General features: G+C 42.2%; 1 protein-coding gene across 4 annotated transcripts in view; it reads left to right on the forward strand.

Moving 5' to 3' along the window:
• FARP2 (FERM, ARH/RhoGEF and pleckstrin domain protein 2) overlaps positions 1-13,610 on the forward strand; it is an 80,542-nt gene that overhangs the window by 32,717 nt on the left and 34,215 nt on the right. For all 4 annotated transcript variants that reach the window (XM_068421028.1, XM_068421029.1, XM_068421030.1 and 1 more), the window contains exons 7-12: positions 5,170-5,317; positions 6,689-6,778; positions 7,645-7,808; positions 7,954-8,022; positions 9,110-9,167; positions 9,831-10,071. In XM_068421028.1, the coding sequence (XP_068277129.1) occupies positions 5,170-5,317; positions 6,689-6,778; positions 7,645-7,808; positions 7,954-8,022; positions 9,110-9,167; positions 9,831-10,071 (770 nt within the window). The remainder of the gene's footprint in view (positions 1-5,169; positions 5,318-6,688; positions 6,779-7,644; positions 7,809-7,953; positions 8,023-9,109; positions 9,168-9,830; positions 10,072-13,610) is intronic.

A 13,610-nucleotide genomic window follows, 5' to 3' on the forward strand; every position in this document is an offset into this window, starting at 1 on the left:
GGAGTATTGGCCACCCTTCTCCATTTTTAGCAGGAGTTGTGAAGGTCCCATGTTTTCTCAGAGTTTAGACACATTTTCCCTCATTTCTGTTCCAAGGAGCCAGCGGGAGCACAGACCTTGGCCGTTCACCTCCTTCCTGGCGATGCGCAGTGCGGTTAAACGGACAAAACGCTTCTCTCTCTCCTCATCCTTGTGCGTCGTTTTTATTTTTGCATTTTATTTTCATTTTTATTTCCTTCCGCTGACCTTATTATTCCCCCACTTACCTTTATCAGCCTGCTATTTTCTTCCGCTGATGATTGCTTTTGACAGAGACCTCGCACACAAACAAAGCCTCCAGGAAAATAACCCTGTTTCTGGCGGGATGGCTCATCTCCAGATCGCTGCTGCATCAGCTTTCTGCCTCAGTTTCCTTCCTTGCAGCCCTTGCTTTGCCTTCAACTCACTTACTCACACACCAGTTTACAGGGGGGTTCTGCGTCATATCAAACCGGGAGCATCAATTTGGCTTTGCAGCAGGACCCCTTCAGCGCCGTGCGTGAGCTGGGGGAGCAGGAGGGTGCGTGTGCCTTTGCAGAGGGTGCCCAGCCTCTTTGGATAACGCCATGGAGTGTCTCTTCACCTTAGAAAGTTGTGGTTTGATTGGGTTTTTTTAATTGCTTCGTCGTAGCTGTTAGAAGTGGTAGAAGAACATACAGCTGAATGAAACAGAATCTGTGTATCCAAACCGTTCTGTATCAAAAGAAAATACATTGAGAATGTTGTATTCAGAAAGATGGGAATTGAAAGCTTATTTCCTATTAAATGTCCCTTAATTTTTTTTCTTTCACTTTTACAAAAACTTTCTTTTACTTTCACAAATATAGAAATACGGTTTGTATATTTAACTTTGCAAATGTAGTAACAGTGAACAGGAAGAGTTTTATTTTTGGTATAGCACATTACTTAGTTGCTTCAGCAAGAGCCTGAATTAACTTATTTTATTTCTATAGTTTATTAAAAAAGATGTTTATATTTTGAAGATGGTGTATTGGTAGTGGTGCAGTTAAATCCTGGCGCCTGGACACTCAAAATACAATGTTTACTGCCTTCCTGCAAGTAGTGTGAGTAGAATAGTTGTTGCAGGGTGAGTGTAGTCCAGAATTAAACGTAACATGATTTGCTTGTGTTCAGGTGGCTGTGGCTTTTTTGTTTGTGTGTATGTACATAAATCAGGAAAGAAATAGAAGATTTGATGGATTTATATTTACGTTTGCTGTTATCCCTCATGTCCTTTCACAACTCATTAGCATAGTTGTCCATGATTTAAATTCTTTAAATTGTTTATAAATTAGAAAAACTATAACTTTAGGTTGCTACGTAGTCTAAACGATTTCTACACGTGCAGCGTTTTGACACTTCATCTTTAAAATTCTATATTAATCACTGGTTGTAAATGCTCTGTAAATCACCTAGTATTTAACAGCATTTATTTTGAATCGATTGCCCCAGTTGCCACATGAATATTATAACACATTAGCAATATGTAAGGAACCTTTACACTAAAACCTATTGCACTGACAGCAGGTTTTGCTGGAAAATACTTGTAATAGATGATAGTCTGCTGTCCATTGGCCTGGGGAAGATTAAGTAGATTTATCTACTTAATGGATGAACAAAATTAGACCAGATTAAGCAGCACGGCCCAGCCTGAAAACAGCCTGCAGCCAACATCTGAGGTGGTTACCCTGAAACCGCTGCCCGTCCGTAGCAGCGTGTGGGGCAGCGTGAGCTGCGCGGCATCGCTCCCGGCTTGCCCTGCTCAAGCTCTTCCCTCTGCGGTAGGCACAGGCAGGTTGTGTGCAGGAGAACACTTACAATTATTATTATTTTTTTATTCTTTCTGAGGTGCGCTGTGCTTTGGATCGTTCCTAATGGGATGTAAAATAGCTGTCAGTGGTTCTGCATCAGTTACACTGATTCACGAAGAATTTTTAGCACTATATAGCTCCAGTTTTCTAGTTGCCATTTCATCCTAATTTTTGTTTCCCTTCCAACCCCCCTCCCCAACCTCCAGCATCCTCAGCATCCTCCTTAAAGACAAAGCACCACTTTCATTCTTAATGTCGCTCTATTCAGAAGAATTATAGCAGGAATTAGTGTGGGTGGGAGTCACACACAGTGCTCTTAGAGGGTAACTCAGGAAGCTGTGGCCAAAATTAATATTTATGATCTACCTTTTTTTGTCTTGTATGTGTTTAATAAAGAGGAACCGTGGTACTTCAGCTGTTTTGGCATGGTTAAGGAAGAAATACTGGTAACACTTAAAACCAGTATAAAATCACTTATTCCAGCATTACTCATCTCAGTAAGGGGAAGAGAAATCTGCTTTACCAGTTTAAGCTCTGAGACGTAACTGGTACATGTGGTAACACTGGCAGAAATGCAGCTACAAGACTCGCTGTGTAGTTTGGCATTTCTTTTTCCATTTGAAATCAGATTTTTGTTCCTCTGTGTTTGTTCTTTACAATCACTTTATAAATACACAATCATATAATACTGACGTCTGGGTAACGTTGGGATATGGACTGATCTTGTGAAGTTAGGAACTTCACTGCATCCCCGCTTGCTGCAGTTGGCAAAATAAATTTTGGATTTCCTGTTGCAGTGGTTTAGATTATTTTTTTTTCCACTCCAGAATGAATAAGGCAATAGAATACAGTTGAAATCCTGTCGTCAATGTATGTGCATTCAGCCTGCCTTTCTCAGTGCATTTTGTGTATGTGTGTGTGTTAGTCTAAGGAGCATTTTACTAAGAATCAAAGCAGCATTATTTCTTCTAACAACTTTGGTTTTTAAAATGTTAGCATGCTAAATAAGTTTCATAATTGCACTCTGAATTGTAGAGACAGTACCTACATGCAGTTAATATTCATTGTTGTCATCCCTGTTTCTGATAAGTTCAAATATAATGATCATTCACTTTATTATTCTCAATTTATATTTAAAGGAAATCTATATGGAGCAAAATGTTGAATTTAAAACATGACCACAGGTAGGTGGAAGGAGTTATTTTTAAGGAGCATGCCTAGAAAGGCAAGTCAGGGTAGCAGGAGAATTTATTTAGTACCAATGTTGTGGTTGGCACTACATAGTACACGAAAATAGATCATGCTGCAAATAGTTTGTCATCTGTTTTAATGAAGTGAAATACGGATTTATGGAAAGAAGGCCACTTCTTGGATTTTTAAAATTTGTCTTTAACTGTGTGTGCAGGAATTTGATCTGGTTTCAGTACTAGTTGGTTGTAAATAGAATAATAATACATTTTTATCTCCTATGTCTTCCTTGTACCATTACGTTTATCCTAGTGAACTTGCACGTTGCAGGAACAATTCAATCCATGCACTAGCGCAGGTGGCTCGTGCGGCACTTGCCTGGAAGTAGCGTAATATTTATTATTTCCAATAATTTCCAGTGCAGGGGTCACTTTATACAGCTGTGACTGAAGCCACCTCACCGGTCCTAGTGCCCTGGCAGCTCCTGTACTGCTCGTGTTTCCGTGGAGTTAGCACAGGAGCAGGGTCTCCTGCCTTAGCTAGTTCTGGACCATATTTATGCCTAAAACTGGGTAGTAGTGGGGTGTCTTTAGCTCAGAGACTACCTTAGGCGACAGGCTGGTGTTTGTAGTAAGGACTTTCTGGCTTTGCAGCGTTAACTGGGGCACGTTCAGGAGCAAGAACTCCTTCATTTCCACAGCACCCTTTGCTTGTTCTCGGAGTATCCCAAACCCCCTGTCAGCACCCCCGAACTGACAGAGACAGTTTGGACTTGTAGGGAAAACGTCTCGTCCATACAAGTACCGGTGCTTCACTAGATCGTCTCAAGGCTTGGGAAATTATATACTTTGGGGTGGTCCATGTTTTGGAGTGGTCCATATTTTGGGGTCTTGGCCCTCTTGTGTCTTGGTGGCACGAGAGCTCTGCGCTGCCTTCTGTGTCCTGGGCCAGAGGTGTTTCAGCCCTGCACCTCTCCTGCTCCGTGGGCTCTCTCTTCTCTGCAGTGGCTCCACTGAGGATCTGCAGCCACCCCTCCTGTTCCCGAGAGCCAGCCAAAAAATGCTCTGTAATCCAGTAAACTCCCCCTCGTGGAGAAACAGGCGGAGAGGGGGAGGAAAAAAAAGGAGATACAGGACCGTTTTGTCATGCAGGAAAACAAAATGTCAGTTGTTTGACTCCAGCAAACTTGCGGAGAAGGAAGTGAAGGCTGAACGTGTGAGTGGTGCGTGCCCGAGGCTGTCATAGTCTCTGTATTGCTTGCTTGGGCTTTGTGCACGCTCAAAAAGGCGATGCTCCGTGTGTGTACGTCTTTCTCCTGTTTTCAAAGTCATTTCAACAGCAGATGGTACTTCAAAAACCATATTTAAAATCCTTCTCTGGATTCCTTGGCGGGGAGGAAATCATACAGAATCCCAGAATCAATGAGGTTGGAAGAGGCCTCTGGGCTCATCGAGTCCAACCCTTGCCCTGACACCACCATGGCAACTAGACCAGGGCACTAAGTGCCATGTCCAGGCTTTTCTTAAAACCCTCCAGAGATGGTGACTCCACCACCTCCCTGGGCAGCCCGTTCATGTTATTCTTTAGGCTTTTGACCTCCCATTCGTCTTTCTCCTGCCGTACAACAGATGGGCTTGAATCTAGCATGAATAGCCAAAGACTGGGTGAATGCATTGCACCCGATAGTACTAGCGTAGTAATTACGATGTAGTCCCAAAACCCTACCCAAAGTGGGTTGTTCTGTTGCAGTATTTGCTTTGTGTCTGTCGTGGCAGTGCAGCTCTTTCATCTCTTGCTGTTTATCTGGTTAGTATTAACGTGTATACAGGCAAGCAGAGGAAGGAGCGTGGTGGATTGAGTTCTGGTTTGTTCAACTTGATTGTTTCTAAACTGAAAAAGCTCTGAGCTGGTTAATGTTTGTGTCTGTGGGATGCATTTTAGGTTGGTCATCTGCCATTGCATATTGCTCCTGTTACAAACGTTTCAGTGCAATACTTCACTCAGAGTGAAACTGCCCAAGTAGGTGAAACAGAAAATTCTCGTTTAGTGCCAGACTTAACTGCGTTAGCCGTGTTGGCAACGTTGTAGAATCAGGTTGTTCTTAAAACTTCATTTTTCTTCTTCACTCTAGGGGTCAAACTCCTGCTGAATCAGACTTCCAAGTGCTTGAAATTGCTCGGAAGCTGGAGATGTACGGCATCAGATTTCACCTTGCCTCCGACCGCGAGGGCACCAAGATTAACCTGGCTGTGTCACACATGGGGGTGCTGGTGTTCCAGGTGAGGTGGGGAGAAGGGTACGTGCGTCTGTCTTTCTGTTAGCACGTCTTGGGAGTAAGTCTCTCACTTTAACTTCAGGTTTCTCTGATGATTTGAAAACTTAGCACGTTTTTGTGGTCAAGGCAGTGTCATTTAAGCCCCCAAAATATTGTTTGGTGCAGTTTGCCCTTGGTGGTGCAGAGAGAAGAGCATCAAAACCCACAAAACAACCAGTGACACCAAAGCAGAAGGGTTTTTGTTGTGTGAAAGTTATGTATGTGGACAGAGAAAATCATCAATTCATTTGGTACAGCCACGTATCCTGGAATTTTGGTCCAGTTTCCCTGGTTTTAATGTGACAGTGCATTTTTGCTGGGATAACATTGCTCTTAGTGTATAGAAGTGCTGTTTCATTGAAGTGATTGGACCAATTAGAGTTACTACTTTTGTCGTATTAAACAAGCGACTTGACGCTCAGAGTTCTGTTAATGAACGCGATGATGCTCTTTTCCTCCCCTCAAAACACGCAGGCAGCCGACCTACCACAATACTTCCATCTCTGCGCTCATTTTCCGTTCATCTTATGTCTTACCTGTTCTTTTGTTACTGCGGGGCAGCTTCTCTTCAGAGATTCATCAGCCCAGCAGTCCTGCAGTTCCTCTCAGCCCCCCTCACTGGTCTCCCAGCCCCTGAGATTTCCATCATTTCCACTCATTTGGGTCTTTCTCTTGAAGTACCATTTTTCATCTCCCTTTGCTCATAGAGGGCGACAGGAGAATTGCTGCGGTAGCGAGTGCTGACGGGGTCCTTCCCCGAGGCTTTGGGAGGCAGAGGTATGAGGAGGGGAGGGCTGATGCAGGGTGAAGGCAGAGCCTGGGTTTAGCCCAGGTTTTAGCCAAATAAGCGGGATTTGTGAGCGAGAGAGCTTGGCAGGATTCCTCGCGCCCGTGTGGCAGGTACTCCTCGCTGTATTGTACTGCTGAATTAGAAAAATGGGAAAAATCAGCTTGGAGGGACGTGCCTGGAGCTCTGTTCAGAGGAAAAGGAAAGCGTGTTAAATAAAATGAAACCCTCCTCTTGCTCGTGCCATAAAGTCTCCTGAATATTGATGGGGTTGAAACGTTGGTTTCCCGTCTGGATTTCTAGGTTTTCATTCCGTTGTCTGGCGTCTGCGCGGAGACAGACAGACATCGCACACTTGTGTCTACCCCTGTACTGAAAGATAAAGTTGTTTAAGGGAATATTGTCACCAGGAATAAAAACCCAACAGAATGGGTTGGGGGGGTGGTGTGTATGTACGTGCACATGGCTATATGCTCGCCACAGAATTTTGTTTGCTGCTCTTACTGCTGAAACTTTTGCCACCTTTTGACTGTTATCATTTCAATTCAGGGTAACACGAAAATCAATACCTTCAACTGGTCGAAGGTCCGTAAACTAAGCTTCAAGAGGAAAAGATTCCTTATTAAACTCCACCCAGAGGTCTGTGCAAGTTTTCCTGTAATAGTGGGCTGGTCAGTGTTGGAAAAAAATATGTATACTTAATTTTATTATGCAAAATTCTAGAGTTTGTAATTTTATAAAACAACTTCAGTGCGGTAGGCTTGGCTTCATCATTCAAGTAAAAATCTTTCTCAGGAAAGAATAAGTGGCTGAGATTATATAATTGGAGCTTAATTTTAAGGACTGTGTGATTACTCTTGCTACAGCCTTATCTTGTCTGTATGTCTGTACAGCAGAAGTGTTATTTTTTTTGTTTGGCTGGTTTACAGTAGATGCTTTGATTGCAGATGTCATTGAAGTTGCTGCTTCCACACTGGATGGATGGATTATGTTTAACATAGGATTGTATTAAAATGGGGAAAAAAAATGTTTGGACATGCTGTAGTTGTGCATGTCAAGGAAACCTGAAGCAGGACACACTGCATGCTTAGTAGTATTTTTCAGTCTCATCTAAATCTCAGCAAGTAAGACAAGCATCAGGACTTCTAAGGAAAAACTATTTTAAAATCGTTACTATTTCACTTAGATATTTTAATTTCTTTCAAATTACTAACTTTATGATCCATATTATCCGTGATCCATGGGTTGTATTGGGCATGTTTCTAAAGTCAAGTGCATTTTAAACAGTTTTTACAGTTTCAATGTAAACAGATATTTTTGAAAGCTATTAAATGATTTAAACTGTGTTCAAAATCACTTCCATTGCTTTAAGGCATAGGAGCAGTGACTTAGCAAAATACTGCATCTCACTGGACTTCAGCCTTTGTTTTGGCACCTATTTGTACTCTCCTTTTCTCTTCCTTTGCCATTTTATGTGCTACTTAGCTTTTGTGTTTTATTCCCAGGGCCCGTATCAGGATACATTGGAGTTTCTTTTGGGAAGTAGGGATGAGTGTAAAAACTTCTGGAAAATCTGTGTTGAATATCACACGTTCTTCAGGCTCTTTGATCAGCCAAAGCCAAAGGCTAAAGCAGTGTTCTTCACCAGAGGGTCATCATTCAGATACAGGTAGGGAGAAACAGAACAGATTTATTAAAGCTAATTCCTTCTCTCTTAGAAAATGAGATCAAAAGGGAAAAGTTTTCTAAAGTCATTCCAGCTGTAATACTCATCCGCTGCGTTCCATAACGTTTGTCCTTTTGTGGGTTCACAGTGGACGAACACAGAAGCAACTAGTGGATTATATTAAGGACAGTGGGATGAAGAAAACCCCGTATGAAAGGTAAGTGCAAGCACTTTTGTAAGGTGAAATGTTGTTGAGTCATCCGCAGTGCCCTTATTTCCTAAATTTCAGTGTTTCTAAATGATATTTGGAGGCATGGTTATTTGCTGGCTTCTCAGTTAATGAGGTCGACCTCAAATTTAAGGTGGCTGAACTAAATTAAAACAATTGATAATTTTGTGAGGATGTAAAGAAGCTTAGGAAAGCTTCAGTATTGCATTTTAATGTCTGTCTAAAAGTTCAGTATGTTTTGAAAATTCACTGAAATTCATGAGGACTTGTCTGTATGTCACGGTAGCTGTGCAAGTAGCCAGTGGCAGGGCACATCTGAACCTGGGATCTGCAAGTGTGGCCTTAAATATGCACTCAATTCTAAACATATCAATAAATGAATAATGTGTATTTTCATTATAAAATTGTCATTTACTTAATTGACTATGAAACCATCCTGCCTACATCTGGGAAACTCTTCATAGTCTTTCGTCTGAAAGATTATAGGAACTTAATAGAAATTTTAAGATGTTTGCATTAATCTGCTATTAATAAATATTTTTAATGTCTTGGGCTCCAGTTGAGCTCCTTTTCTGTATGAAAGATTGATTTTCTGGTAAATTATTGAATGAATCTAACCATGAGTGTGATGCAGGATACCACTTTTTGGGGTGTAACATATAGAATATGCTGTAAATTATAGGGTTGACTGATTTATAAGTTGTTTGTACAATTGTTACAGATTAACTCATTCTGGTTTTGAAGCCATTCATTTGTAGATGTTTATACTGCTGATGAAGAAGTTAAACTGGGTGTGCTATTTAGTCTAGTTTTCTGCCACAATTTGCTCTCGAGCTCTCCTTCAGTGGTATGAATGATCTAGATCTCTCCTCATTCCATTTTCTCTCCATTTACTCCTGCATCGTTTAGTTTACAACTCTTGTGACTTCTAAAATCTTGAATTAGTTATTAACAAAACATAATGCAGTACAGCTGCAGATGTTTCTGTTGGCTACTAGAGTGGAAATAGCTGAATGGGGAAGGGAGAAGGCTGACCCATGTCTCGAGAACTCACAGGCTGCTCTCTGTCCTGCAGGAGGCACAGCAAAGCCCGAGCGTCCACTCGCGCCTCGAACGCCGACGTGCCCAGACAGGTCAGTTGTGCAGCACGCTCGATGCTGCAGTCGGGGAAGCTGACAGCCAGCTTTCCCAGGGGACGGCAAAGGAAGGGTGACCTCAGTGAACTGTTTGTCTGGAATCTCTTTCACTGTTTGATCTTTGTCCCTGATGCAATTTTTTTCCCTTCTTTTTGCGAGCGGTATCAGTTCTGATAGTTGTAGCCCAGGGAATCTAAAGTGAGTAATATTTTCCACTGAAAAGAAAATGTCGTACTTCCTAGTATGTTACTATTTCAGAGGATTAGTTTGTCTTCAGGTACTATCTGACTGCTTTCCGTGGAAGTCTCGAGCTCACTGCATAGACCCCTTCTACAATCAGTGTCAAGAAACAAGTGTTTCGCTGAGTGCACTGGCTTTACGTGCGGGAGGTTCAGGAAGCATCGCAGGATTTCGCTGTCGTTTTGTTCCTTGTCCTTGTGGATGCTCCTTCAGCAGAGGCTATAAAATACATGGATTTAATTTTCCATCCAGTTATCAGAACGGGATCTGTTTCTGTATGCAATGTTTTGTTGGCTGTAAAGTGAGCTCTTTTGAAGCACGTATTCCTTCTGCATCAGGAACTGGATGTTGCATTTGTTTTTATGTATTGTAAAAATCTTCTTATCTGTTGTGTTTCTACTTCTTTTTTTTCCCTTTTAGAGTGTCCCATTCACTGAGGGCTTGAGAACCCCAGGGTCTCCTGCCTCAGCAGCTGCCCCCTTCCACTCAGTTCGCTCATCGGCCACTCCTCCTCCTGTCCTGCCCATCTTTGTGGAAACCAGCCCTTCCTCTCCGGAGCCCCGCGCGCCGTACCCGAGGATTCCAGAAAAAAACCCTGCAGCGCCAGCGGAAGAAGCGGGGAGGAAACTGATGCAGCAGCCTGGATCTCCCATGCTCCAAGGTGTTGGGTTTGGTAGTGTTGCAGGAAACTGTAACCCTGCTTGTCCTGTTGGTGAGAGTGGTCGCGGTTTAGGTGTAGACGTAGAGAAGAGTAGTAAGGAGAGCAGGGTCGCTGTTTGTCAAAATGACAATGATGAGGATGACTTTACCGCAGGTGTGTTTGTTGCTGAACAAGAGCATCAGCCTGGCAGTCGGGGTGCCCCTCTTTTCACGTTGACAAATTCGCAGTTACAGGTGTCCGAGGAATTTATTGATGACGACCCAGCAGAAATTTCCTTTTTTGCTGGGGGCTCTGAGGCGTTTTCATACGTGTACAGTGGTTTAGAGTTAAAGGGCTCTGATTTTTCTAAGTGTGTGTCAGAGTCACCCGGCTTAACTACAGATGCCCTTCAGCAAAATACAGCCTCTTCTCAGTCAAGCCCTGACAGGTACTCGACTGAAGCGGTGGATATGAATATGGAAGATGAGTTTGAATTTGAAGAAGGGAGTGATTTCAATGGCAATGAGAGACCATCAGATACCTCGGAGCTGTTTGAGGTGAAGGCCCAAGCTAGTAGAATGCAAAGCCTCCTGAGCCCGTCTGAAACAAGTTCGCTCATCAACAACCGCTCCGAGAGCAGCTCCCTCAATAATCTGCCGCTGAACGGCACGTCCTCCCTGCACACGTACAGCTCCACGAACCACTCGGAGGCCAGCTCTATGGTGAACTTCCCTGCCTGCTCGGTCCGCTCCGAGTCCAGCTCAGCCTTTCAGTTCACGGACATCATTGACCAGCTGGAACAGCTGAGCTGTCCGCCTACCACCACGGAGGAGTCGAGCAGCACGGACACGGACTCCTGGGACTCCGAAACTGCTGCGCCGCTGGATGTGAACCTTTTCTTTAGTAACCCTTTTGCTCAAGCCACCGGTGAAAATTTTGCTTTTGACTTTCAGAATAATTTAAAAAATCTCACGCAAGAAGACTGGACAGAGAAGGCACATATCAACTGATTGATTCGTGATTTTTGTGCTGGATCCCTCTGTGGTGTTCAGGCTTAGAAGCCAAAAGGGTGCGTGATGCCAGTCATTTTAAGCAAGAAAACTCTACTCCAGTGGCTGCATTTTAAATCACATAACATAGTTGGTCTTATTTTTTTTATCTTGTATCTCTTCTGTTTCCCTCAAAGCATCCTAGCTTTGGTGCTGCATTATATGCGTCACACTGCATCCAGAATGTGTTATAATAGGCTACAATGTTCACAAAATACTGCATTTAGGAAAAACCACTGATTTTGGAGAAATTAAGTATCGTCAGCTGGCTCATGCAGACATCACAAATTAGAAGATATTGAAGGATTTCTTTGTCTATAACCATATCTATACGAGTCCAACACCCGAATGCAACAGTCACTTTTGCACATGCTTGTTAACAAGCAGCCGCATCCAGGAGCTCATTTTCCTGTGCTGCAGTGAGAGTCCTCATTTTGGGTTCTTTTTTTTTGTTTCCACAATCAAAAAAATGGACAATCTTCAAATCAGCTATGAAGGAAAGTTATAAAATATCAACCTATGCAACATGTCTGTGGTATAGTTCGAAGAATAAATAACCTACGTGGTAATTCAGAAGAGGGAAGGTGTACACAATCAAGTGAAAATAGCAGTTGCCAAAACTTCTTGTGAAGACAATCATTGTGTTTTCTGACTTCTGAGTGCCTTCAGCAGGCCAGCAACAAACAAGGAGCCTTCTGCTTCGTAGCAGTTTGGAGATCTATGCATAGACTCTAAAAGCACTTAATCCCCATTGCATTTCGTCTCACCTTTTTCTTTATTTAACCACTCTGCATAAAAATCCTTACAAATTAATTCATAAAAATGGCCTTTATCTGTGGAAGACAGGTGATGGTAAACCTGGTGATAGCGTCAATAATTTTCTTTAAAATATGAACTGTGTTCAGAAAAATACCTTAATCTTTGTAAGAAATTGAGGTGTTAGGAGGAGTGAATACTGGAGACAACAGTTAGAGCTTCACTGCTTTTATAAATTTTTTTAGTCTGGTGACTTTGACGTGAGACTTGATCTGTGAGTTTAAAAGCGGAGTTGAAAAGACAGTTACTGAACTGGTCACATCTAATTTAGCAACATTTATTGAGGTGAAACAGTAGAAGTTGTGAAACATCCTTCTTGTCTGCCAACCTGATGTGCTGGGGGGGTGAAATTCTCAGCTTCAGCTTCAGCATTTTTTAGAGTGTTTTGCTTTTGTATGAGCACGAATGTGAAATACTTAACACCTGACCAAAACCTTGTGATGGAAAGCATCATCTCCCTCAGCCACTTGGGTTTGGGGTTCCTCGTTGCCCAGGTTTGAGTCCTTTGCAGTTCCCAGAAGGAGAGAGTGCAGTACTAGTACAACCAATGCCTCCAAAACAGGCAGCTTACGGTTACACACGTAACTTTATGCTCGATATTATTAATATCAGTTTTATAATGTGGTCTCCATATAGCGTTAAAAGACCTGCATTCTTTACTCTAACATTTTAAAAATACTATTATTTCTCAAAATTCTGATAACTATAACTTCAAGGGAATGCCTCTCAAGGTATGGTAGAACACGAGGAGGTAAAAACCTCCGTTTCTTCTAGTTTAGTTTTTACCAAGGTATGATTATTCTTCACAGCACTTGCTTTTACGTTGTGGTTACTGTGTTTGAGTGGAATCACTGTTGTTCCATGAGAAACCTGTCGCCTTCGCCAGTGGCACAGAAAATCAAAGCACGTTTAGAACAAAGTATTAGTCTGGACCTACAGGAATGTACAGCAGTTTGATCGCTCTTTTTTGTTTGTAAGTGCTATACGTTTTTTTTTTTTTCTTTTTTTTCTGTTGAATGTATGTTCTGGCTCTTCGTGTGACTTTATTCATACCTGTGGAGATGCTGTCGTGGATGTGTCGTGTGACATTTCTAAATAGGCACTTGGAGGAGGTCTTCAGTTGTGGCCAGACCTTTAAGTATGTTTTTAGGTGGTTTGTCTGATGTCCTTCCCACAACAAGCTACAGTACGTAACTTAAAAAAGAAAAACAGAAAAAAGCCTTCTATCTGCAAACTCTCTTACAGGTGGTAGAGTCAGGGACACATACGTAGATAAAGGTTTAGAGGAAGGCTGTTTATTTCTTTGATCTTTTCAAAAAAGCATCAGGATTCAGCTATTTACATATAACCACGTCTGCCTCCGTTTCACGTTCCATGCCTCAATCACAAGCCTTCTCGCTAAATGTTTTAGAATTGCTTAAGATGGCAATAGATCCAAGTAAATTCTCTAGGTTTTCAAAAGATCTTAGGAAAAAAAAGCTGCCTGTTTTCAATAGATGCGCTGGGCAATCCTGAGAGAGGGCTTGCCGCCACGTTTTCTTGCAATGCAGTTAATTCAACAAGGCGTCTTCAATGTTTTTCTTCTTGTATTTTGCAACTATGCAGATCTTTTATTGGCAATTTTAAATCTCAGGGATTTTTTTTTTAAAAGTAATAAGGGTCTTAATGTAATGCCCCTTTTGTTTTCTAAACAAA

Source organism: Nyctibius grandis, chromosome 32, assembly GCF_013368605.1.
Source record: "Nyctibius grandis isolate bNycGra1 chromosome 32, bNycGra1.pri, whole genome shotgun sequence".
In the NCBI taxonomy this organism is placed as follows: Eukaryota; Metazoa; Chordata; class Aves; order Nyctibiiformes; family Nyctibiidae; genus Nyctibius; species Nyctibius grandis.